This window comes from Pelobates fuscus, chromosome 13, assembly GCF_036172605.1.
Source record: "Pelobates fuscus isolate aPelFus1 chromosome 13, aPelFus1.pri, whole genome shotgun sequence".
NCBI lineage: Eukaryota > Metazoa > Chordata > Amphibia > Anura > Pelobatidae > Pelobates > Pelobates fuscus.
The window spans coordinates 1,656,833-1,683,705 of NC_086329.1; the positions used below are offsets into that span (position 1 = coordinate 1,656,833).

Here is a 26,873-nt window from a genome sequence, read left to right on the forward strand (position 1 = left end):
GTCTATTGTAATCCAACGACCCCATCTCTGCCCTAGCTCGGAGTCTATTGTAATCCAACGACCCCATCTCTGCCCTAGCTCGGAGTCTATTGTAATCCAACGACCCCATCTCTGCCCTAGCTCGGAGTCTATTGTAATCCAACGACCCCATCTCTGCCCTAGCTCGGAGTCTATTGTAATCCAACGACCCCATCTCTGCCCTAGCTCGGAGTCTATTGTAATCCAACGACCCCATCTCTGCCCTAGCTCGGAGTCTATTGTAATCCAACGACCCCATCTCTGCCCTAGCTCGGAGTCTATTGTAATCCAACGACCCCATCTCTGCCCTAGCTCGGAGTCTATTGTAATCCAACGACCCCATCTCTGCCCTAGCTCGGAGTCTATTGTAATCCAACGACCCCATCTCTGCCCTAGCTCGGAGTCTATTGTAATCCAACGACCCCATCTCTGCCCTAGCTCGGAGTCTATTGTAATCCAACGACCCCATCTCTGCCCTAGCTCGGAGTCTATTGTAATCCAACGACCCCATCTCTGCCCTAGCTCGGAGTCTATTGTAATCCAACGACCCCATCTCTGCCCTAGCTCGGAGTCTATTGTAATCCAACGACCCCATCTCTGCCCTAGCTCGGAGTCTATTGTAATCCAACGACCCCATCTCTGCCCTAGCTCGGAGTCTATTGTAATCCAACGACCCCATCTCTGCCCTAGCTCGGAGTCTATTGTAATCCAACGACCCCATCTCTGCCCTAGCTCGGAGTCTATTGTAATCCAACGACCCCATCTCTGCCCTAGCTCGGAGTCTATTGTAATCCAACGACCCCATCTCTGCCCTAGCTCGGAGTCTATTGTAATCCAACGACCCCATCTCTGCCCTAGCTCGGAGTCTATTGTAATCCAACGACCCCATCTCTGCCCTAGCTCGGAGTCTATTGTAATCCAACGACCCCATCTCTGCCCTAGCTCGGAGTCTATTGTAATCCAACGACCCCATCTCTGCCCTAGCTCGGAGTCTATTGTAATCCAACGACCCCATCTCTGCCCTAGCTCGGAGTCTATTGTAATCCAGCTCTGGGTAACTTTGCTCTCAGCATGTACGATACGATGAAAGGAAATTCCGTATTGACTTCCTTATTACTGCTTTATGTAACAAGCAAGCTTTCTAAAACTACTTTTATTTAATATAACGTTAAAGGTAAAATGGGGGAGAGGGGTGAAAACCATAATATGGTAATTGGTGTGGCAGGGGGGATTGTTCTTGTTTTCCTGATTTCCGTAAATGCGCTCGTATTTGCCAAACAGAGTAAATTTCACGGTATTGCCGTCACGTAAAGCTCTCACTAATTGGATGAGTAATCAACTGATCTCTGGAGCGTCTTCTCATCCCAAATCTGATGTTTCCCCTAGAATCTCCCATGTTGTGGACAGAGGGCTCAGTCGGTTAGTACACAAACTGTAGAATTGCCAGCTCAGCCTTTTGTTACCCGCAAGGCTTGTGAAAGTTAAATCAATGAATCTGCTGGCAGAACGGTTTGTCGTCCCTAATAATGTGCCATAAATTGGTTTACCCCGAGTCTCTCTGTGATCCACCTTATTCAGTTAAAACCTTCTTACTGAGTGCTTGTTAGAAGCCAGCGATGCCTTCATGTTAAAGTTCAGAATGTGGGGTTTTAAAATCGATTCCACTCTTCTGACTCCAGCAGGCACCGAGCCTCGTGCGGTCTGTATGTCCCAAGGCCTGAATACCTCCTCCTTATTGCACAAGTGTTTGTAAATCCACTTTCCCCATAAAAGGAGGTGAAATGTTTTCTCTATTTGTAATGTTTGTTGTTTCTAGACTTTGGAAAATGGAAAGTTACTGCCAGTTTAAATACACAAACTCTTACTACTTGTCCATTGACCTCACACCGGCGATATTTTCTTTAGTCTCTGGTTTGTCAGAGGTAGAAAGCGTAAAAAAAAAATCCCATTCCCCCAATTGTCACTGAAAACATTAAATAATCCAACCTCCTGCTAGGAAAAATGTCTGTCTGTTGTAAGAGTGTCTTCTAAACTACATAGAATTCTCCTCTCACACGGTTGCTGTACGGACGAAGACTGTAGTAGGGCAGTGAGTGGAGTGTCCCGGGTCCGTCTTGGGTCGGCATCTCTTCTTCCTGATTATTTATGTTAATGCTGGTATTGAAATTCATGTGTCTGCATTGTCACATGAAACAAGCTTCGTAATACAGTGTGAGCCGGGTATTACTACATGTCGGGGTTCTTTCCTGATATGGGAGTCTGTAGCGCAGATACAGGACAAGGTGACCAGAAAGGAAGACACCTGGACTGTGAATCTGTGCACGGGGCCTGTGCAGGAAAGGTGATTCCAAGGCAGTACCAACAACGACTCAAAGAGACCGGGGGAGAAGCCCTGGCCTGTTTCTACTGTGGAGAAAGAGGGCATTTTATCACACCTGTTCTCCTCCAAGAACTCCAGCTCTTCGACTTGCTACTGCCTTTCTACGTCCTATAAGAAGCCGTCATGCTTGGCCTCCGTGAGAGAACCTCCGATGCTCTAGTAGCCTGCATCTGCTCCTGAAGTTACTTGCAGTAAAACATCACTACTTCCTGTCATCCCAAAGATCTACCTTCGGAACGCCACCTGTGACACTGCGTTATCGAGTGATCTGACGAAATTGGGGACTTGGCAGCCAGCGGCAGATAAGATTTAAAAACTCCTTTTAAGGGGTTAGCCACGTATTCTTTCACTCTTTTATAAATGTGCAGATTTTCAAGACAAAGGCAAGATTATCCATTCTGGGCTCAGGAACCCACCATTAACTTTTTCTCTAGCACAGAGTTAATGAGAAGGACCTAGAAACTGATCAGAAGGTACCATCTCGCATGAAAAATTTATTTTCAGGATAAAATCTCACCTCTCTTTAGAATTCATTAATGCACCATATTGAGTGTGTCATTTTGTGTCCCTGTTTTAAAGGGATATTATTGAACAGGCTGCTGAGTTAATGTACAAAAAAGATGCCCCCAAAAAACAGGAACACAGAATAAACCTAGAAATACTTAACTTACTTTTTGTGGCAGCGTCTCCTCCCAAGCCTTTACATCAAGCATACGCAGTACAAAAACACAGGGTTTCAGCTTTTTCCTAGGCAGATACAAATGTAATAAAATGATACTGTTTAACCTGCGCTGAGTGGAGCAAAGCATGCACTCACAGGACAGGTGATGGTAATGTGTCACAGGGGGCTGTTAGTACGCCTCGCCTCCACCGTAGAGATGTTTCTCCAGGATTGCTCAGGAACAATGGGTGCAATATAAAGAATTTAAGTAAAATGTTTAAAAAACAAAGTCCTACGTGGTTCATCTTTGCCATAAAAGGCTTCCTATTGGTACTTTTGCATGAAAGCCTCAATCAAAATTCATGAAACCCTCCTGCCCATTGTCCATTTAAAGCGATTTGTATTGTTTATGCAAAATTAATAAAACATTTTTAATGTAATTGTTTTATTACTCCCCAGATATCAGACATCCAGAGGAACTTTCACTTCTTCGAAAACCAAGAGATCCCTCTAAGAAAAGAAAGAAAAAGATTGAAGAACAATGTGAAGAGAACATTCTCGAACTTGAGGGGCCTTTACTGACCCCCGGTTCTGGTGAGTACATCATCTGACTAGTTTGTGGAGAGACTAGGACCTCATATGGGCCACTTTCAATCATGGCTGACCCCAGATAATACGTGGGCTTGATCTGGGTTAACTTCCAGCAGGTTTAGTGTGCCAGGTCCAACCGCTCCTCATCCCATGTGCGTGGTTTCATAGACTCCATGGTGGAACACTGACCTTGTCCTGTGTACCCCTTGAGGCACTCTACACTTTGTTACTGTTCCGATGTTCTGTCCTGTCTTCTCACTGTCCTCTGCGGTTTTACTTTCATTCTTTCCTATCTTCTCCAGGCACTGAGGTTCTTTATATTGGGCCGGTGAAAGGTGAGTTCAGGGTTCCTTCTGCTCTGCTGTATTTTTACTGTCTGTTTCAAGCCTGTGTTTTTGGTTTTACATTTACTTTGCTGACACTGTCGCATGCAGAAACTGTCTTGTCATGGATTGTGCTCTGTGACAAGTGACTCTTGTCAAGAATAAAATGTCATGGTTTGTCTGTCTTTCTTTCCTAAATTAGGAAGTATATATTCCAGTCCTGGCTTGTACAGTAAAACCATGACTCCCACATACGACGCGCGTGACGGAAGTCCCCTTTCCCCAACGTCTGCTTGGTTTGGAGACAGTGCCTTGTCTGAAGGAAATCCCGGCATACTTGCCGTCAGCCAACCGATCACCTCTCCTGACATTTTGGCCAAACTCTACAAGCCTCAGTCCCTTCTTGACAAAGCAAAAATAAACCAAGGGTACCTTTACATTTTTATTTGTTTGTTCTAGTCCCACCTACAATATATTTCGAGTCGTGCGTTAAAATTGTTGTGGAGGGATTAACAACAACCTGTTTTGCAGATGGCTGGATTCCTCAAGATCATTAATGGAACAGGAAGTTAAGGAAAATGAAGCCTTACTACTTCGATTTAAGTACTACAGCTTTTTTGACTTGAATCCAAAGGTAAAGTACATCTCCTTCTGACTTGCCTCTCATCCATTCTCGGGGGGAGGGTCTAACTGTATTAAAGGGGGGGGGGGGTGAGGGCTGCCTACGTGGTAACTGGTGTTGTGTTTTGTTTTCTCAGTACGACGCCATCCGGATCAACCAGTTATACGAACAAGCCAAATGGGCGATCCTGCTGGAGGAGATAGACTGCACAGAGGAGGAGATGATGATGTTTGCAGCGCTGCAGGTATAGCGCAGGGGGTGGGGAGATGTTTATATTTTTTTCTGCTACTATAACGTAGTCTGTTCCCTCCTGTAATTGGAGGATTATCTGACGTCCGCACAGAGACCGCTGTGGGGATTTTGGCAAAGTTTGTTCTTCACATCTGTATGTAATCCGCAGCGGTTGGATTCCCCGACTTTCCTGAAATGTGTGCCTGCTAGTGCCTTTATCACCAGCTGCCGAAATTTGTGTTTACAGGAGCCTCTCGCTAGGCGGTTTGCTCGCTCGCAGGTTCTCTCGCATCAAATGCATCAGGGATTGGTTTTCACCCTAAAAAAACTTAGTAAAGTAATAAAATGTGAGCTGGATATTACTTTGCTGCAGAGGGATTTGGATAGATTGGGGGGCTGGGCACTCAAATGGCAGAAGAAATTTAATGTTTAAAAATGCAAAGTTATGCACTTTGGCGTAAAGAATAGACAAGCAACTTACACCCTAAATGGTAGTGAATGAGGGATAACCACACACTAGATGGATTTGGGAATTGTTATAGTCAACAAATTAGGCAGCAATATGCAATGTCAATCTGCAGTTGCTAAGGCCAGTAAGGTTTTGTCATGTATAAATACATAAATGCATAAATTCTCGGGATGAAAATATAATTTTGCCTCTTTATAAATCACTGGTAAGGGGGCGGAGCCTGCAAGCCTGACGAGTGGACGCCATTTCCATGAGCTCCCACACACCAGATCGAATCTACCCAAATATCCATCCAACCATAACCCATCCGAACCCCTCACTAACATAACTGGGTCCCCAGAGTCAAACCGCATCGATAGATGCCCTTTTTTTTTTTTTTCTACACCCGAAGTACTCCAAGCCGTGGCGAAAAACTGCGGCCTACAGCACACCCCTAAGCCTGGGTCTGGAAGCACTCCTGCGCGGCAGCACCGTACTCCCCCCGCTTGGACCGGAGCCAATATCCCCCCTGCCGCAACCGGAACACCGGAACGCAATGGGGCGACGCTCCCAAAAACCTAATGCTGTGGCTGACAGCAGAGACATAGGGGACATGCTGAGACAGCCAGCACAGACTAAGCTGACTCCTGCTGCGGACCGGAATGAGGAAAACCGGGCGCAAGACGGACTGGGAGCTACAACACCCACCCAGGCAAGTCTCATGCACCCAATTGACAACCCAGATGGGACTGCTCCCACAACAAAGCAGGATTTAAAACTCCTGCTTAATGACATCCAGCAAGTCTGGACAGCCGACCTTAGGGCACTGAGAACTGACATACAGGCCATAAGTGACAGAGTGCAAACCTCTGAAAATGACATATTAACTGCCAAAACTGACATCTCAGCCCTTAAAGAGACAGTACAAGACTTGCAAAACACCCAAGTCACATGGACATACCAAATCTCAGCCCTGGAGGACAAACAGCGCAGGAACCACATAAAAATCCGTGGCATCTCTGCTGCAGTGACCGCAGAGGAACTCCCTCATTATGCACGCAGACTAATTGCATCCATACTGCCCCACACATCCGCCAAAAAGATGGTTGTGGACGGAGTGTTTCGTGTCACGGGCACACCTAAAACACCAACTGGAGCGTCACGAGACGTAATTCTCCGCTGCGTAACCTCACAAGATAGGAACCAGATCATGATGGCACTGAGGAATAAAACACCTCTGACCTTCGAAGGCTCCACGTTAACATTTTATCAAGACCTCACCAAAAATACCCTACTCTGGCGGAAATCACTGAACACCGTTACCTCTCAACTAAGATCTGCAGCCATACCCTACCGCTGGGGAACCCCAGGGACCCTTGTGGTAACCTGCAATGGAACCACTCACACACTTACGTCAATAGAGGGGGCACTGCCCTTCCTCCAAGCACTGGGACTAACAGACAGTCATCAGGACCCACAGCCAACCACCCCCAGGAGCACATGGGACCCTGCCTGCATCGCCACCTTCGTCCCGAGAGCCGGAGGCTCACAAGCAACTGATAACTGACAACTAATGGGGACTGGGCCAACACCCATGGACATGGCACCTGAACAAACACATATGGGCTAAAACTCAGCACGAGTCGTTATACCTGTTTTTTATTTAAGATGCAAATGTATATCTGTTTATTTCCTGATTTCTCTTTCTCTCGCTCTCTTCTACACACACTCCAGACCACTGCTCCATTAGGGTGCTATAACCCACAGAGACGAGAATCTTGAGACACACCGACATATCAACTCCCCCCCCCCGCTGCCCCCCCTGGTTAGGGGCAACACAACACATCACAAGGAGGGCACAAATCTCCCCCCAGATGTCCTGGCAGAGCACCAAACGACACCCAGCCACACACTCAAACATCTCAGCCACTGGGCAAATGACACCCCATACCCCGGGGATTTCCTACAGAACACCACAGGCATAATACACAAGAGATGCCTCTGCAACCCTCGACGCAGAACCTCAACTGACACTCCCTCACATCACAAGGGCACACCTGAGAGCCCATCTCCTAGAGACACCACACACTCAAGACTCCTCTCGGAAGCACTCACAAAAATCTATCCCTTATTATCATACGAACAAAAATGTTGACAAGCCTGTTGTATATCTTTCAATATTACTCTTGTTATGAAAAAAAAAAGTGCAGCACACCATGACTATGCTAAACAAAACATTGTCAATCTCTGTGTAACGCCATGTAATATTACCGAAATGTATACTGCACTCAAAAATAAAGAATTATATAAATCGCTGGTAAGACACACCTTGAATATGCTGTGCAATTTTGGGCACCTGTTCTAAAGAAGGATATCACGGCACTAGAAAATGTGCAGAGACGAGCTACAAAATTGATAAAAGGAATGGAGCACTTTAGTTATGAAGAAAGGTTAAAAAATTTAAATCTCTTCAGTTTGGAAAAACGGCGCCTTAGAGGGGATATGATAACATTATACAAATATATTCGGGGCCAGTACAAACCATTACCTGGAAATCTATTCATAAACAGGGCTATACATAGGACACGAGGTCACACATTTAGGCTGGAAGAAAGGAGATTTCATCTAAGGCAAAGAAAAGGTGTGTCTGTTTTTTTTTTTGTTGTTTATTTTGTTTTTTACAGTAAGCGCAATATAGATATATAAAAATGTAAAAATAGTTTTCCTTTTAGGATTAGTTCAGGATTTAGTTTTGTAACCCTGTACTCTATCATAGTTGTGTATAAGTGAGCACATGCGGGTGTTTGTATTCCGATTCATAACTCTACTCAAACCCACCCTGTTAGTCATCCCAAAGTCTCACATGTTCCAATAGCAAGTAGTGGTGTCTGGGAATGTTACCCGTACAGCTGACTCATTGGGTTTCATTAACGATCCCCCTCCGCTGTGCGAAATGTGATCCTGGAGGTGAATCAGCCTGAGCCTGCCGCCATTTCACATATTTCAGGTTTCTTCATAGGCTGCGGAGTTGAACCGTAACAAGATAAACAAGGACTTTCTTGCAGACACCCCACAGCTGGCCGCCTTTAAAAACCCCAAACCTTTTGCCGAGTTAATATTTAGCATATTCTTTCCTGAGTGGCGTTTTAAAGTATTCCAGAATGTGAACTCGAGGCAATAACCCGTCAGTCAGAACATTTCGAAGTACAATTTTATATTTTTGTTGGATTTTTGTTTGATTTGTTTTTTGCCTGTATGCCAACTCTCTTACTCTGCGCCATAGACAATGTTGGTGCCATGTAAACATTTGGATGACTCTAAGCATGTGCTAAATGATGGGTTGGCACTGTCACTGCTCGGTCCGGCTGTATCTAGTGACTAGCTGGATGTCTCATTGGCTACAATCCGTGTTCGTTACGTTTAGAAGGCAAACTGCATGGTGCGTGATGCAATCTGTGTGGTTTAAGGGTGTCTGCATTACTGGGGGCCAGTAATCTGTGATTAGTGGGGGTTATAATCCTGCATATATGGAGCCATTCTGAGCCTGTGTCCGCAGATAACCTGGATTCTATCAGGACTTTGTAGTTCTGGCCAATGGCTGGCTGAGAGTTATGTGAAATGTAGTCTAACAGCTGTCTGGCAATGGTTGGACTCTGCTGGTCAAATCTCTTTTCAGAGCAGCCGTGACTTCCAGTTTATAGATCACCGTTACAGCAAAGAAATTCTTTATTTTCAACCTAGATGTCATTGTAAATAAATAAAAATCCCAATTATTTAAGGTGTAATCCCTGTGATGTCTGTCACGTTGCTTTCTGTGCTGTTTGATGCGATACTCTGCTGGGGATTTGATGCAACGTCTTTGGGTAGATGGTGGTTAAGCGGTGGGATTCACAAATATCCTGTAACTGGTGGGGGGTCGCTCTCAGTGGAAACATCTGTCTCTCTAGCTGAGAAAGTGCTGGGCCGGGGGAGGCCAGAGCACCAGGAAAACTGTTTGTTAATGAAATACTCTTCATATTACATGGGGGAGAAAGGGAGGGTGTTGGTGTTGCACTCCTTCACACTCTTGTGACTGTCTGATTTTAAGATCGTTAAAGACCCAGTAATAAGTAAATTGCGACCCTTTTAGCACATGAACAGCATCTCCTGCTGCAGCTCACATTGCGCCAACCTGACCATTTATTTTGTGATGTAAAGAGTCTCCACTGCATCCCAAAGGGAATTTGTCTCCTGGTGGGTTGTGTGAATTTACCTGGTGATAATTGTATTTTGGGAGATCAGCTGACTGGTGTGTCCCAGCACACCCCCCCCCCCCCCCCATTCCATAATACCGGTTCTGCCCGGTTGGCTGTGAAGTTATAACTTCCAGGCTCTCTAATCTCGTTGCTGAGTAGCGGTGATGGTCTTTAGTGTTTGCTAACCATTAAAAATGGGCATCTGCTATTGTGTGGGTTTACCTCCACATCGGTGGGGGTGGGGGGGGGGGGTGGGGGTGGGGGGGGGGTGGGGGGGGGGGTGGGGGGGGGGGGGGGGGGTGGGGGGGGGGGGGAGGTGTACCTCCACATTGATGGGGGGGGTGGGGGGAGATGTACCTCCACATTGATGTATATATTTTTTTCCTCCCTTTGTTTAGTATCATATAAACAAACTTTCTATGATGTCAACTGAAAATCACTACAATAACAGCGACAAAGAGGTAGATGAGGTCGATGCTGCACTCTCTGACCTGGAGATCACTTTGGAAGGAGGGAAAACCTCCACTATTCTGGTGAGAGCCTTCTAAACATTTATTTGTGGCTCTGTGTGCGCTACTTGTCTCCTGTCTCTTTGTGGCTCTGTGTGCGCTACTTGTCTCCTGTCTCTTTGTGGCTCTGTGTGCGCTACTTGTCTCCTGTCTCTTTGTGGCTCTGTGTGCGCTTCGCGTCTCCTGTCTCTTTGTGGCTCTGTGTGTGCGCTTCGCGTCTCCTGTCTCTTTGTGGCTCTGTGTGTGCGCTTCGCGTCTCCTGTCTCTTTGTGGCTCTGTGTGTGCGCTTCGCGTCTCCTGTCTCTTTGTGGCTCTGTGTGTGCGCTTCGCGTCTCCTGTCTCTTTGTGGCTCTGTGTGTGCGCTTCGCGTCTCCTGTCTCTTTGTGGCTCTGTGTGTGCGCTTCGCGTCTCCTGTCTCTTTGTGGCTCTGTGTGTGCGCTTCGCGTCTCCTGTCTCTTTGTGGCTCTGTGTGTGCGCTTCGCGTCTCCTGTCTCTTTGTGGCTCTGTGTGTGCGCTTCGCGTCTCCTGTCTCTTTGTGGCTCTGTGTGTGCGCTTCGCGTCTCCTTTCTCTTTGTGGCTCTGTGTGTGCGCTTTGTGTCTCCTTTCTCTTTGTGGCTCTCTGTTCCCAGACTGTGCATATATATATATATATATTCTTTTTCTAAAAGTAAATTTTAAAAATAGGGTGATTAAGATGTTTTGTGTAAATCTATGTACTACGGACACTAGAAAACTGGCATTATAATCTGTTACCGTGGAGTTGAGCAAGGAGTACTGTATGGTACAGAGGAAGGAGGGTGCTCTGATGTCATAGTGATGTCGGAGAACAGGATAATGGGGTAATGACTGTGTTAACTGTTGGGGCAAGTAAATTGATCCTAAAAGGTGCAGGGCTCTAAACCGCTCACTAAAATGTTTTTTGCATTTTAAAATGTGAATATTTGGCTGTAATTTGCCGCCCCTTCCCTGGGTGCCGGGGCTGCAATTTGCCGGGAAGATGGTGTGCACGGCACTCTGTACGATAATACAGCCTGGATATAGTGATTTAAGCTTCTCACAACCTGTCTAAATGTTCAGTATTTTTACAAAATTGGCCAGTGACGTCAGCTTCTCTAAAATGTTTTTGTTCTTTACATGTTTTGTTTTAGGGGGACATTACCTCTATTCCAGAACTTACCGACTACTTAAAGGTCTTCAAGTAAGTAAATTCTTTAGCTGCACCCCACTCCCCCCCCCCCCCCCCCTCAAATCACTGCTTAATAATTGTATGGTGTGAGTTGGTAGGCAGTGTACAGCGGGGGGGGTGTAGTGTGAGTGGTATACAATGCATATAGCTGGGGGGTGTATGGTGTGAGTTGGTAGGTGGCGTTTTTTATCTCCTTAATTCCTTTCTAAACCCTCTAACGGGCCACTATCCACGAATGGCTCCATTCTGTAGGGTTTCTCCATGTAGTGAGATAAAACCATCCCAGGTGTTCCATAGACTAGCCTGTTAGTATTGTGATTGAATACAAAACTCCAGTAAATACACACAGAAATCATCCTTATGAACACAGTGAAAAGGATGTATGTTCTGTATAATGCCCCCGTGCTGTCTCTCTGGGTGTCGGTATGTTCTGTATATTGCCCCCGTGCTGTCTCTCTGGGTGTCGGTATGTTCTGTATAATGCCTCCGTGCTGTCTCTCTGGGTGTCGGTATGTTCTGCATAATGCCTCCGTGCAGTGTCTGTATGTTTTGTATAATTGCTCCGCGCTGTGTTTCGGGGTGTGTCGGTATGTTCTGTATAATGCCTTTGTGCTGTCTCTCTGGGTGTCTCTATGTTCTGTATAATGCCTCCGTGCTGTCTCTCTGGGTGTCGGTATGTTCTGCATAATGCCTCCGTGCTGTCTCTCTGGGTGTTGGTATGTTCTGTATAATGCCTTTGTGTTGTCTCTCTGGGTGTCTGTATGTTCTGTATAATGCCCCCGTGCTGTGTTTCGGGGTGTTGGTATGTTCTGTTTAATGCCTCCGTGCTGTGTCTGTATGTTTTTGTATAATTACTCCGCACTGTGTTTCGGGGTGTCGGTATGTTCTGTATAATGCCTTTGTGCTGTCTCTCTGGGTGTCGGTATCTTCTGTATAATGCCCCCGTGCTGTCTCTCTGGGTGTCGGTATGTTCTGTATAATGCCCCCGTGCTGTCTCTCTGGGTGTCTGTATGTTCTGCATAATGCCTCCGTGCTGTGTTTCGGGGTGTCTGTATGTTCTGTATAATGCCTCCGTGCAGTGTCTGTATGTTTTGTATAATTACTCCGCGCTGTGTTTCGGGGTGTCTGTATGTTCTGTATAATGCCCCCGTGCTGTCTCTCTGGGTGTCGGTATGTTCTGTATAATGCCTCCGTGCTGTCTCTCTGGGTGTCGGTATGTTCTGTATATTGCCCCCGTGCTGTCTCTCTGGGTGTCTGTATGTTCTGTATAATGCCCCCGTGCTGTCTCTCTGGGTGTCTGTATGTTCTGTATAATGCCCCCGTGCTGTCTCTCTGGGTGTCGGTATGTTCTGTATATTGCCCCCGTGCTGTCTCTCTGGGTGTCGGTATGTTCTGTATATTGCCCCTGTGCTGTCTCTCTGGGTGTCGGTATGTTCTGCATAATGCCTCCGTGCTGTGTTTCGGGGTGTCGGTATGTTCTGTATATTGCCACAGTTTCTGGGTGTTGGGTGCCTTTTAAGCAAATATTGTTTGTGAAATTGAACCTATAACCGTGGGAGGAACTCGCCGGAGGATTGATTTTCTGCCAACGTCCTAGTTTGTGTTTGTATTCAGTGGTCGTTGGCTCAGAATCTGTTTTCCTCCACGAAGCTATTTTTATTCTGACATCATTCCAAGACGGAGGAAGAAGTCACTTTGACAACAATAATACTGGCTTTATTGATGGCTGTCGTGCCAGCTGCCCACTATCGATGGCTTTTAAATGGCTGGTCAGTCTGACGTGCTGAAGATATCCTCCATAATGTTCAATATATTCAGTTTATAATTAAAATTGGCACGTAGCTAACTTGTCTTTAAAATGACATTTAGGAAAGCTAGGCCCTGTATTACACACAATATACTTGGTGGCCCCTGCAATGTTCAGATGATTTGTTACACCCTGTATAGTCTCCAGGAGTCCTGCTTCCATTTACATGTTCCACACGGTCGTTTGATCTGTGACATGAATTGGTAAAGGATCATGGGAAGGGGTGATTTGCATGAAATGCCAGGCGTTGCCTTTTCAGGAGACAGTTGTGTTGGCTATTTCGCTCTATGTAAAATGAATCCACAGCGTAATGGCTGCTAACAGTGGCTGTGACTGCCATCGGTTTCTGCTTGTTGTTGTGTGTTGATGTAGCATTTCCTGTGTGTCGTGTTGCTGCTGAAACGGTAAATGAATGTATTCAGCTTGGTGACCTTCATTTCTCTGAGCCTGGTGGCGCTGATGGGGTTAACCCAGCTGGGTTCTTAAACATAGAGCTAAAACGTTCCTTCGTCTTCGTTTAACATCCGGCTTCTGCAATATTCTCACAGCCGTCTGCAGAGTAAACTCTTTCTGTGTCCTTATAGTGCTGGTCCTATACAGTCTGACATATGGTCTAAATATTCCCAATTGGTTTTCTGTCTGCTCTCTGCTCTCTCCTCCCCCCCCCCCTTTTTCTTTTCTCTCTCCCCCCACCTTCCTTTTCTTTTCTCTCTCCCCCCACCTTCCTTTTCTTTTCTCTCTCCCCACCTTCCTTTTCTTTTCTCTCTCCCCACCTTCCTTTTCTTTTCTCTCTCCCCACCTTCCTTTTCTTTTCTCTCTCCCCACCTTCCTTTTCTTTTCTCTCTCCCCACCTTCCTTTTCTTTTCTCTCCTCCCCACCTTCCTTTTCTTTTCTCTCCTCCCCACCTTCCTTTTCTTTTCTCTCCTCCCCACCTTCCTTTTCTTTTCTCTCCTCCCCACCTTCCTTTTCTTTTCTCTCCTCCCCACCTTCCTTTTCTTTTCTCTCCTCCCCACCTTCCTTTTCTTTTCTCTCCTCCCCACCTTCCTTTTCTTTTCTCTCTCCCCACCTTCCTTTTCTTTTCTCTCTCCCCACCTTCCTTTTCTTTTCTCTCTCCCCACCTTCCTTTTCTTTTCTCTCCTCCCCACCTTCCTTTTCTTTTCTCTCCTCCCCACCTTCCTTTTCTTTTCTCTCCTCCCCACCTTCCTTTTCTTTTCTCTCCTCCCCACCTTCCTTTTCTTTTCTCTCTCCCCACCTTCCTTTTCTTTTCTCTCTCCCCACCTTCCTTTTCTTTTCTCTCTCCCCACCTTCCTTTTCTTTTCTCTCTCCCCACCTTCCTTTTCTTTTCTCTCTCCCCACCTTCCTTTTCTTTTCTCTCTTCCCACCTTCCTTTTCTTTTCTCTCTCCCCACCTTCCTTTTCTTTTCTCTCTCCCCACCTTCCTTTTCTTTTCTCTCTCCCCACCTTCCTTTTCTTTTCTCTCTCCCCACCTTCCTTTTTCTTTTCTCTCTCCCCACCTTCCTTTTCTTTTCTCTCCTCCCCACCTTCCTTTTCTTTTCTCTCTCCCCACCTTCCTTTTCTTTTCTCTCTCCCCACCTTCCTTTTCTTTTCTCTCTTCCCACCTTCCTTTTCTTTTCTCTCTCCCCACCTTCCTTTTCTTTTCTCTCTCCCCACCTTCCTTTTCTTTTCTCTCTCCCCACCTTCCTTTTCTTTTCTCTCTCCCCACCTTCCTTTTTCTTTTCTCTCTCCCCACCTTCCTTTTCTTTTCTCTCCTCCCCACCTTCCTTTTCTTTTCTCTCTCCCCACCTTCCTTTTCTTTTCTCTCTCCCCACCTTCCTTTTCTTTTCTCTCTCCCCACCTTCCTTTTCTTTTCTCTCTCCCCACCTTCCTTTTCTTTTCTCTCTCCCCACCTTCCTTTTCTTTTCTCTCCTCCCCACCTTCCTTTTCTTTTCTCTCCTCCCCACCTTCCTTTTCTTTTCTCTCCTCCCCACCTTCCTTTTCTTTTCTCTCCTCCCCACCTTCCTTTTCTTTTCTCTCTCCCCACCTTCCTTTTCTTTTCTCTCTCCCCACCTTCCTTTTCTTTTCTCTCTCCCCACCTTCCTTTTCTTTTCTCTCTTCCCCACCTTCCTTTTCTTTTCTCTCTTCCCCACCTTCCTTTTCTTTTCTCTCTTCCCCACCTTCCTTTTCTTTTCTCTCTTCCCCACCTTCCTTTTCTTTTCTCTCTTCCCCACCTTCCTTTTCTTTTCTCTCTTCCCCACCTTCCTTTTCTTTTCTCTCTCCCCACCTTCCTTTTCTTTTCTCTCTTCCCCACCTTCCTTTTCTTTTCTCTCTTTCTCTCTCTCTCCCCCCACTTTAAAAATATCAATATAGATTTACTGGTACTAAAAATTACTTACTTATTTTGGTTTCCTTATCTTTTCCATGAGAGGTGAAAATCTTCTTCTAAAATGTCCGTGCACCCCCTCCCCCTCTTCTTTGACTGTAGGCCAAAGAAGCTCACTCTGAAAGGATACAAACCGTATTGGTGTACCTTTAAAGACACCTCCATCTCCTGTTATAAGAGTAAGGAGGAATCCAGTGGCACTCCTGTCCATCAAATGAACTTGAGAGGTAAGACAGTCAGGAGCTCAATGCTTTTCAAGCTCCAGACCTACTACAGCCCACCAGGAGCGTGTCCTCCCAGGGTAATTGGTGAAACCCAGCCATAGCTCCAGACCTACTACAGCCCACCAGGAGTGTGTCCTCCCAGGGTAATTGCTGAAACCCAGCCATAGCTCCAGACCTCCTACAGCCCACCAGGTGTGTGTCCTACTAATTAATAAAACCCGCCCATAGCTCCAGAACTTCTACTGCCCACCAGGAGTGTATCCTCCTAGGGAAATCAGTGAAACCCACCCATAGCTCCAGGGCCTACTACAGCTCACAACGAATGCATCCTCCCCGGATAACTGGAAAAAACGCTCATAACTGGGACCTCTGTCTGAGCTGAGCTCTGAAGTGCAGGGAGCTGTTCATTGGTTGTGAACTCTCAGCTGGTCACTCTCAACCAATGATCCTGCATGGCTTAGCTTGGCTAATAAAAGCTCCATGCAGGAGCTCCAGTGGAGATTGGCATCAGGTGGACCTCAGGTGAGTTCTAAAACAGTTTGATTACTTTCCCTCTGAGGCTAATATCATGGTTTCCATTCGCGGGAGGGAGTTCATGTCGAAACATTTTATTTAAAGCTGGTTTTGTTGAGGAATCTGTATCCCTGTAGATGTCATTATGAGGACGGTATAGAATGCCGTTGGTCTGTGGGAGGTTTGTAAGTTAGTAGCTCCTTGTTTAATGTTTCACTGTGCAGTAAAGGTCCAAATAGGAGAGTGATGTCCGGGAGAATTTTGGTCTGGAATAGCTTTCTGTGAGATTAACTCAGCAATCCAGTGATCGACGGACTGAATGTTTGAGCTGACCTGGTTTAGTCCATTTTACTCATTTAGAATAACAATCTTGGTTTTTTTTTTTCCAAATCCAGCTTTCATGTGACCACGTTGGCTATACATCCTGGCTTCTGGCTATTTATACTCCATTGTGCGCAGTCAGAATATTTCCCCTATGATGATTGATTGATCTGTTGGATATAGAGAAAGCTGTGATTGACACAGAATTTCGAACTACAGAACGGCCAAAGAGTTTCAATCCTTTTATTTTATTTATTTCTTTTAAAGGATCAATCTAAGCACAAAAACCTATAGCGCTCAGTGATGTGAACCTTAAGCCTCGTACTTATTTGCCTGATGTATCCATAACTCTACAGAGAATGACATGAACTTCAGAATGGTCTTCCGTACATGTTTTAACCAGACCATCGTGGTTTTTTTTTGGTTTTTTTTCAATGCAGGTTGTGAGGTGACGCCAGATGTTAATATCTCTGGGCAGAAGTTTAACATTCGCCTTCTTATCCCCGTTGCCGAGGGCATGCATGAGATCTGGCTGCGCTGCGATAATGTAAGTATTCCTACTGTTCATTGCTGCGGTGGTGTGTCTATCTGGCATTCATGGTAATTTTCTCTACCCTGCAGGAGAAGCAGTATGCCAACTGGATGGCAGCCTGCAGATTGGCATCAAAGGGCAAGACCATGGCAGATAGCTCATACAGCTTGGAAGTCCAGAACATCTTATCTTTTCTAAAGATGCAACATTTAAACCCAGACCCACCACTAATCCCTGACCAAATGAACTCTGACATTAACCCGGAATGTGTGGTTTCTCCTCGCTATTTAAAGAAGTACAAAAATAAACAGGTATGGGTTCATTCAGCAGTATTCGCAGCTTTAGAATCTTGATGTGCCCACAGTCTCCCTGGGGCAGGGAGGGGTTTATTTAAAATAATCTGCTTGACCGCAGGACCATGTCATGTTTCACTATTGTGATTGTTGCTGTGTCCCACCTTCCACTTTTAGTAGAATTAAAGAGCAGTGCAGGTTAAGATAGAGATATATATATTTATTTGTAAATGTTTTTTCCAGAACATAAATTGCCTTCACTCACAATGGTATATAAAATATTATTCTATTGGGATTAGTCACCTTATCAATATTGTGTCACACCCCTCTTTGCCCCAGAGCACACTAACTTCTTTGTGGTATGACATTAGCGAGGTTCCTTAAACATTAGTAGAGGTTCTGCAATGACTCTTCCACGTTCCAAGTCTGATCTGGTGACTGCGGTGTCCATTCGAGGGCAACGCATTGATGTGTGTTTATTTAAATCACACATTTTCCTAGTGGAAGTAGCCATTAGAAAAAGAGTCAATTCTGGCTATTCACAGATACACGTGGCCAGCGATAACTCCATGGCAGGCTGTGGCATTTAAACAATGCTAATCTGTCCCAGGAAATTCTTCCCTCGCCAGCCAGAACTGTTGAAATGTTGGGTCCATGGACCCTTTGCATTCTGACCTTACCGTCAAACAGCAGAAATGTTAATCACCAAGTGATGTTTTGAGTCCTCTTCTGTTCAGCTCTGCCTGTGTTCACACGCTCCCCGCAGTTTCTTGTTCTTGCTGACGGGACTGGCAAGCAGTGTGGTCGTCTGCTGCTGTAGCCCATCCTTCAACAAGTGGTCAGAGACATTCCTCCATCTTAAAGCTTCCATATTAGTTAGCCAGAATCGGGCCACCTATTCTTCTCTAGCCCCTCTCTTTAACCCACAGAGCTGCAGCTCAGTGTTTGGTTTTCATGACAGTCTGTCTCTAAACTCTTAAGACTGTTCTGTGTTAAATTCCCAGGATATCAGCAGAGGTTGACATGCTCAGACCTCTGGCACCAGCAATCATTCCACAGTTACCCATTAACCTATTAAACCGCTTGACTATGTCTAAATAACCAATTGAAACACTTGCCCTTTCTGTGTGAATGAGTAATAACATGGAGACCACTGAAAATAGAGCTTGAGGAAGCTTAAAGGGACTCTATAGTCACCAGAATAACTACAGCTTATTGAATTAGTTCTGGTGAGTAGAATCATTACCTTCAGGCTTTTTGCTGTAAACACTGTCTATTCAGAGAAAATGCAGTGTTTACATTACAGCCTAGTGATAACGTCACTGGCCACTCCTCAGATGGCTGTTAGAGATCCTTCCTGGGTCATGGCTGCCTAAAATGCATCCAAACATTCAGTGTCTCCTCCCTCTGCATGCAGACACTGAACTTTCCTCATAGAGATTCATTGATTCAATTCATCTCTATGAGGATATGCTGATTGGCCAGGGCTGTGTTTGAATCATGCTGGCTCTGCCCCTGATCTGCCTCCTTGTCAGTCTCAGCCAATCCTATGGGGAAGCATTGTGATTGGATCAGGCTACCACTTCTGATGATGTCAGCAGACTGCTTGTTTTTCTGAGGCAAACCACATGCAGATCTACAGCTTCAGGCGTGAATACAGTAACATTTTGCTATATTTATGGAGGCATGAGGGGCCCAGGGGGGCTAGATGGTGGATTTAACACTATAGGGTCAGGAATAGTGATGTCGCGAACATAACCTTTTCCAAACGCAAATGTTCGCGACCGGGTGAACCGGGCGAACCGCCATAGACTTCAATAGGCAGGCGAATTTTAAAACCCACAGGGACTCTTTCTGGCCACAATAGTGATGGAAAAGTGGTTTCAAGGGGACGAACACCTGGACTGTGGCATGCCGGAGGGGGATCCATGTCAAAACTCCCATGGAAAATTACATAGTTGATGCAGAGTCTGGTTTTAATCCATAAAGGGCATAAATCACCTAACATTCCTAAATTGTTTGGAATAACGTGCTTTAAAACATCAGGTATGATGTTGTATCAATCAGGTAGTGTAAGGGTTACGCCCGCTTCACAGTGACAGACCAAACTCCCTGTTTAACGCACCGCAAACAGTCCCTTTGCACAACCGCAAACTCCCCATTTGCCCAAGGTTGGATACCAAGCTAGCCATGTCCCGTTCCTTGTCCTCACTGATGTCATTGAAGGTCTCTTCCTCCACCCAGCCACGTACAACACCAAGGGTTAAGAGCGAGCTTGTGACTCGAGCCGTGCTCCTAGTGCCAGGCGGGCCACGTGACCGATCACTGCGGTCAGTGCACGCGGCTAAGTCAGAAGAGGAGATCGCATGCGGCTCGTGTGGAGGCAGGAGTGATCCAGCCACGCGCGGCTCAAGCTTAGGAGCCAGGTCGGTCCCAGGATAAGGTAAATACAGCCACAACCACTTATCCCAATCACACACCTTTCCTAACGTCCTATCCCATTAAAAGCATATTACCGCGTATTTAATAAAACAGACCCCCTACTTCATCCAGGTTACCGATCGATTGTTCGATATTCTGAGCCCTCTCTGATTTACTGTACACGACTATTCGATATTCCCACAAATTTTATATAGCATTTTATGTTTGTTTGAGACCACCTTAAAAATATTGGATATCGCTAAAAATCATGATCACTATATACTTTCTCTCCAAACCTCTAAAACGAACCAAACTACTCATCTGTCCGCTATACCACTTTATATACCAGTTAAAATACTTGACTCTTACTTACCCACACTCAGTCATGCCACACACATTTCACCACTACTCTCACTGAATCCCTCTGACTATGGCTAAATTCATCTTCTACATCAGAACACTACTCCTAAGATTGGGTTGTATCCACGTCTCGGGTCTTTCATTTAGAATAGGGGCAGCTTCGGTCTCCTTCAACACTGACACTCCAGTGCATATTATTAAAAGATTGGGCAGATGGAAATCCTCAGTCTACAACCGATATATTCCTCATCCCGAGAAAGAAATGAGGAAAGCTTTTAAAAGTTTGGCTTTGTAAATTTGATGCAATAAGTGTGTTTTTCTTTAATACCTTTTCACCCTCTTTGCATGAACCCGATTTACATATATTACTAATATGTTTCTGAACATATATATTATATTATTCACTCACTCACTCACTCTCTGGGCCGGCCTAAGACATCATGCTGCCTAGGTCCAACGATAAATGACTGTGGCGGATAATGTATAATAAACACAGGTTACTGGCTATGGGGGGGGGGGGGGTGGGAATAATGTATAATAAACACAGGTTACTGGCTATGGGAGGATAATGTATAATAAACACAGGTTACTGGCTATGGGAGGATAATGTATAATAAACACAGGTTACTGGCTATGGGAGGATAATGTATAATAAACACAGGTTACTGGCTATGGGAGGATAATGTATAATAAACACAGGTTACTGGCTATGGGAGGATAATGTATAATAAACACAGGTTACTGGCTATGGGAGGATAATGTATAATAAACACAGGTTACTGGCTATGGGAGGATAATGTATAATAAACACAGGTTACGGGCTATGGGAGGATAATGTATAATAAACACAGGTTACTGGCTATGGGGGATAATGTATAATAAACACAGGTTACTGGCTATGGGAGGATAATGTATAATAAACACAGGTTACTGGCTATGGGGAGGATAATGTATAATAAACACAGGTTACTGGCTATGGGAGGATAATGTATAATAAACACACAAAAAAAGAGTGCAGCATCAGAATTAATCTAAATTGTATGCTGCCTGGGAGGGAGGGTCTGCAGCTGATTGGCTGGAATGTGTCTGCTGACTGTGAGGTACAGGGTCAAAGTTTACTCGATGATGAATAGGGGGCATACCGAACATCGCATATGTTCGCCATCCGTGGCGAACGGGAACAAGCTATATTCGCCAGGAACTATTCGCCAGCGAACCATTCGGGACATCACTAGTCAGGAATGCATGCTTGTGTTCCTGACCCTATAGTGATCCTTTAATGTACTGTTCACAGTGAAATACTCTAATAGGATTTTATTTTAATGTACTAAAACTTGGGCGCATGCAAAAACAATGACACTTCTCCCCTCCCTCCCCCCCCCCCCCCCCTCCTTGTCTGTGTGTGTCTGTAAAAGTTTCAAGTTCCAGGATCCAACAGCAGGAGCTCTCACTCTGGACATTTTAAAAATACTATTTTAACTTGATACCATGCTGGACGTTCACCTGCTTGTTTCACTCTGGTCAAAAGTATTCTCCCAGTCCTATTAATAACGAACACCCTGTCCTGCTACCGGAAATGACAGTGTGGCACATAAAGGGTCAACTTGTGCATGAGTATGGGCACAGGTCCAAAATAGTGGGATCTTCGAGGTCGGATGTGACTTCTGCATAGTTTACAATCCCATGACCTAGAGTTGTACCGGAAACTCTGTGCCCAGGGAATGAATGGAATGCAGCCCGCGTGTCCCCACTGAAACATGTCCTCTGTCTATTTACCCTCCACAGCCAAGATCCAGCCATTGCAACGACCCTGAACTTCTATACAGTCACTTTTTTTTTTTCTCCATTCCTCAGAATCCTTAAAAATATTTATTTTGGTAAATCTTCTGCCCAATATCTCCCTGCAATGGAATATCTATAGAGGTTAAAATGCTGATGGGGGGGGAGCACTCTGCAGGGACATTCCTTTCGTTTCCATGACGATTGCTCCACGTTATGGTGCCGTTATATAAACGGGTCATGGTTAGGAGTCTCGGTGCTGTGCGATCCATTCTCATGCGCCCAGCAGTCTATATCTGGCTTTGCTGTCTGTCTTCTATTCTTTGTCATGTGATTTGCATGTTTGCGTGTAGTGCGAATACTTTATAAACCTCACTGCTTTATTTATTTTTTCTTTTCCCCTTCTGGGTTTCATTCCTTCGCCTTTTCTGCCTGCAGCTGGGCTATGTACGAGAATTGGTAAGTCTCAATCCCATCCGTCGGACTTCGATCTCGATATTCGTTTTTTGTTAAACTTTCCTGGCTAACACTTTCTGGCTGCGATCAGTGTATGGAATAATCTTTTTATTATCGTTTTTGGTGTGAAGTGCATGTTCTAAACACGCGATGAATGATCGGTCTTGCTGCTATGCATGTGTCTGACAGTGGGGTGCATTGTATAGACGAACAGCTCAAGGCTTTTTAGTTTTTGTGGCTACAACCAGAACCTCTGCACTCGCACGGAGTTAATCTGTTTTATACACGGTGTGTGCGATACAGCGGGTACGTGAATGCACTCAGCAGTAAGTGTTCAAACCTTGGTATAAACTGACTGTTTCGCTCGGAAAGAGATTTGGAAAAGTGTAAGCGGTTTCAGTCGGAGTCTGTCAGAGGACAAAAAAAAATCCAATATTAAAACCGCAGATCGGTAGAATCCATTGCTAAATGGAACCTCAGGCAATGTATCTAGGGTTTCACGCTCGCTGTGTTGCCATAATAAGGCTATTGACCTTCTTGGTTTTGTGTATTTTTTTAATATTCAAGCCTATAGACGGTCTGTCTAGATAAAGCCGTGCATTCAGATATCCACTTGGTGTAAAAATAAAATCTGTGGTTTTGTATTGGTTTTCACAATTTTCAGATAACAAAACACATTTGATTTGAAAACCGATTCTTATAATGTAAAAGTAATTAATTTTTAATCCCAATAATTAGCGCATTGATTGGCTCCCGAGTTGCTGTGTGCTATTTCATTTGTTCACTTTCTATCCTTTTGTCTGTTTTTATTAGATCACAGCCCGGATTCTAGAGGCGCATCAGAATGTCGCTCAGATGAGTCTTATAGAAGCAAAGATGAGATTTATCCAGGCCTGGCAGTCTCTTCCTGAATTCGGGATCTCTCATTTCCTTGCCAGGTGCGTCAATAGACACTCTACTGCCGAAATACAAAAATGATGCAGTTTTTTTCCGTTGTGGATATATCTAAAAACAGCTTGTAATAGCTTAAGTTCTCTTGTCACACAGACTTCCCAATGCAGCTCAATGAGATGTCTTTGCATGCCCTCCCCTTCTAACCCCGCCTAGACTTTCTGTGGCTGTCCAATCACAGACTTCCCAATGCAGCTTAATGAGATGTCTTTGAAAGGCAGCTGCTCTGAGCAATTGGTGCCTCTTGAGTTTCTCTTGAGTTTACTGAGCTAAACAAACCAGGAACAGAACCAACGGACAGCCTTGTGTGTAACAAGGTTCATTTATAAATTTGACAATTTCTTTTGAAATTTATTTTTATTCCAATTATACTAAAAGGGATTTCATTCTGTGAGTATCATAGTATTAGCCAGGGGGGCTTTTATGCTCTGTGTATATTGTAGTATTAGCGGCGGGGTTTCATGCTGTGAGTATCGTAGTATTAGCGGAGGTTGTGTTTAAAAACCTTGTTTGAATCAGAACATTTGCTGCATTTGTTGTTTTTCCGCAGATTTCAAGGAGGTAAAAAGGAAGAATTGATCGGGATCGCTTATAACAGACTGATCCGAATGGACGCAAGCACCGGCGATGCCATTAAGACCTGGCGTTTCAGCAATATGAAACAATGGAACGTCAACTGGGAAATTAAAATGGTAACTCTGCGCGCTCCGCATCTGACTCCTATCACTCTCAGGGGTTCAATTCAGATCTTCACATGTATTAACTGGAAAATCTGAAACCTTCCAAAAGCCTGGCTGCGTGAACCCTTAGTATTTCATGGTCAACGTTGACTCCTGGTGAAATAGAAATGCTAGGTCTGTAAACAGGAGGTAAATATGCGGGAGCAGTCGGGAATCCTTGTTAACGGATAACAAACCTGTCTCCATATATCTTGTAATATCAATGGTGCCGTTCTGCAGATCGATGACACAATGTGCGCATGTTTCCTCTGACATTCGTTGTGCTAACAGTCTGCTGGTTAAACTGCAGCTCTCCTAGAGCCATAGACTCTTATCCAAACTGCGGTGCTTCGATTTTACAATATTATGGTCTATAGTTCACAAAGAATGGGCAAAAAAAATCTAGAGAGGAGATTGGTCAGATCAGCAGCTCAATGTTAGAACACATTGTGACCAACAAAGATAGAAAATGTTAAGGAAGAGAATTCATCAATAGAACGTTTTATTAAATTAAAACCAGAGGGGCTGTAATGCCGTGCACGAAGTGAGTGAAGTCTTCACAATGTCTGTGAAAGCCATTTATGGGATCGGTCTATACACTGCTTGGCTTTTGTTCCAATAAACGCAACGTTCTGGTGTATCTAATTATAGTCACTGTATCTCAATATTTTTTATTTTTTTTAGGTGACTGTGGAGTTTGCCGATGAAATGAGGTTGTCCTTTATCTGCACAGAAGTCGACTGCAAAACAGTCCACGAATTTATTGGCGGTTACATTTTCCTGTCTACTCGGGCAAAGGACCAGAACGAAAGTCTAGATGAAGAAATGTTCTTCAAGCTTACAAGCGGTTGGGTGTGAGGGTTCCTGACCCAGCCGCCCACTGCTATGAATTCCTCAGAGCGGTTTCTCTCAATTTCCCCCCACACCCCCTTAAAGCTGCTTTAAATCAGACACAATAAAGTGCTTGAAATGTATCCAGTCTAATTTTACAGATCTGTGCACAATCAAGCACTTCAATCACCGAGTGGAGAGCGAGACAAAGCTCATACCAACGCGTCTCGCATCCCCTTGGTACTCTGTCAACCATCCACCGTCTGTAGCAAGTTCAGCAGTTGTCATGGTGGAAAGCCAGGATTTTTATCTTTCAGTTTTCATCAGTCCGCGTTTGTGACCGCAAAAATGGTTATACGAAGGAAAGCTTACGAATTTGAAGCCATTATCTATATAAATATCCAGGGCTTAAGATATTATATAATATATTATTTATCAGGTGCATTGCATGTATTTTTATATTTCGGATTTCTCAAGTTGACCTCGTGTTTTTCAAACTGCCTCCTGCCTTTCAGAAAGATTTTAACTTGTCTTTGCGACATGCCGGGTCAACGTGAAATCGTCGGCTACTCTATCAAATTAAAAATACCGCGGCCTTTAAGAATCTGCCATGTTGGCGCCTGTGACCGGTGTCTTGTCCTGCTTTATTATTTCTTTCAGTCTACTGCAGGCCTGCCCTACAATGGCCTTCCGACTTTTGCTGGACTACAACTCTGAGGATTCTGGGAAATGTAGTCCCAGCAATGTTTCTAGAGCCATGGGTGGATTACCATATAGTATTAAAGAAATGTAGTATTTACCAGCAGATATGCAACATTTCATTCTGATATGAAGTAAAGGTCTAATGAAGTATACGTTTTTGTGTAACTTATGTAAAAACACAAATTTTATAAAACTGTACAGTTTTTTTTTTTGTTTTGTTTTTTTGTTCTAAACGACTCACGCATTTTCTTTAGCTATAGTGCCTTCATTTAAAATTTATATTTTGCATTTAAGAATGTATGCCTCAATTTTTCTAGTATTAAAAGCGATTCACTACAATATTAATATTTGTGACCCTAATGAAATGTTGAGGGTCTCTTTGGGAACCTGGTATTTGGGCTGCAGAGACACGCTGAATTATGCAATGATGGCTTCACGCCGCTGACCTCTTAAAGGCGCCATTACCCATGATGCTTTTATCCCGTGCTGGATGTGGGCATAATTAATGTGGCATACCCTTTTAAAATATATATATATATTTTTTCCCCTAAATAAATGTAGTTTATCTTATTTTTATTTTTTTGTCCTTAATGAACAATTTGAGTTAACCTCTGAATTTGACATTCCCTGGTGCCAAGCTGGGCCAATATCCAGGTCCTCACATCCACTACAAGCGGGGTATAACCTGCAAATCAACATCAACACTAAAGGTCTATAGTCCCAGACTGTTCTGTGTCCCACTAACCAGGCTGGCTGCCAATCAAAAAGGACGCTGAACGGTTTGATCAAACATGGTCCCTGCCTCATTCAGTAGTGAGGGTTTGCGATGCATTGCTTGTACTCGACCATATTTAAAGTATTATTGTGTTGCATTGTCAGAGTGGAATGCATTCTCAGAACTTCTACAAATAGTGTTTAAACCTGCTTTGTTATGACATAAAACTATGTAAAAATGCTTTTTATTTTAAATAAAAGATAACCTTAATTTGTTGTGTTTTATTCCCCCCACCCCCCCTTTAGAAATTGGTGGTTTGTTTTCAATCTGATTTGGTTCAGCTACCTCCAGCCTCCGCACATTTAGCACAATAAAGGAAACCAAACCAGTCTTTACCGTTTTGTGTGCTTTTGCTTTTAGTGTATGGTGTTTCTGGAGCTGTGATGGCAGAATAAAATGACACCGCGTTTGCTGATCTCATCAATCCTTGCTGTAGACTATTTGTTTAACAATGTGACCTTTGTGCCTTTTCTTGTCACTGGAAAATGGAACATTTTGTGAATGTAATGCATGGAGATCCCTTTAAATGCAGTCAGTTTTTTCCTAGTCTCTTACAAAAGTAAAGGAATAGGTGCATTGATGCTGGTAGGACACTTATTGTAATTT

At 44.5% G+C, this 26,873-nt stretch overlaps 1 protein-coding gene across 6 annotated transcripts in view; it reads left to right on the forward strand.

Annotated features, from left to right (window-relative positions):
* Positions 1 to 26,475, forward strand: part of FERMT2 (FERM domain containing kindlin 2) — a 48,402-nt gene extending 21,927 nt beyond the window's left edge. For 3 of the 6 annotated variants that reach the window (XM_063439842.1, XM_063439844.1, XM_063439843.1), the window contains exons 4-17: positions 3,519 to 3,653; positions 3,953 to 3,985; positions 4,176 to 4,401; positions 4,505 to 4,607; positions 4,732 to 4,839; positions 9,908 to 10,042; positions 11,167 to 11,216; positions 15,493 to 15,617; positions 16,889 to 16,995; positions 17,070 to 17,291; positions 22,272 to 22,292; positions 23,103 to 23,227; positions 23,791 to 23,932; positions 24,644 to 26,475. In XM_063439842.1, coding sequence (XP_063295912.1) covers positions 3,519 to 3,653; positions 3,953 to 3,985; positions 4,176 to 4,401; positions 4,505 to 4,607; positions 4,732 to 4,839; positions 9,908 to 10,042; positions 11,167 to 11,216; positions 15,493 to 15,617; positions 16,889 to 16,995; positions 17,070 to 17,291; positions 22,272 to 22,292; positions 23,103 to 23,227; positions 23,791 to 23,932; positions 24,644 to 24,817 — 1,706 coding nt within the window. In that variant the 3' untranslated portion in view covers positions 24,818 to 26,475. The remainder of the gene's footprint in view (positions 1 to 3,518; positions 3,654 to 3,952; positions 3,986 to 4,175; positions 4,402 to 4,504; positions 4,608 to 4,731; positions 4,840 to 9,907; positions 10,043 to 11,166; positions 11,217 to 15,492; positions 15,618 to 16,888; positions 16,996 to 17,069; positions 17,292 to 22,271; positions 22,293 to 23,102; positions 23,228 to 23,790; positions 23,933 to 24,643) is intronic. The other 3 variants (XM_063439845.1, XM_063439846.1, XM_063439847.1) reach the window with 3 other exon arrangements.
* Positions 26,476 to 26,873: the final 398 nt, after the last annotated feature.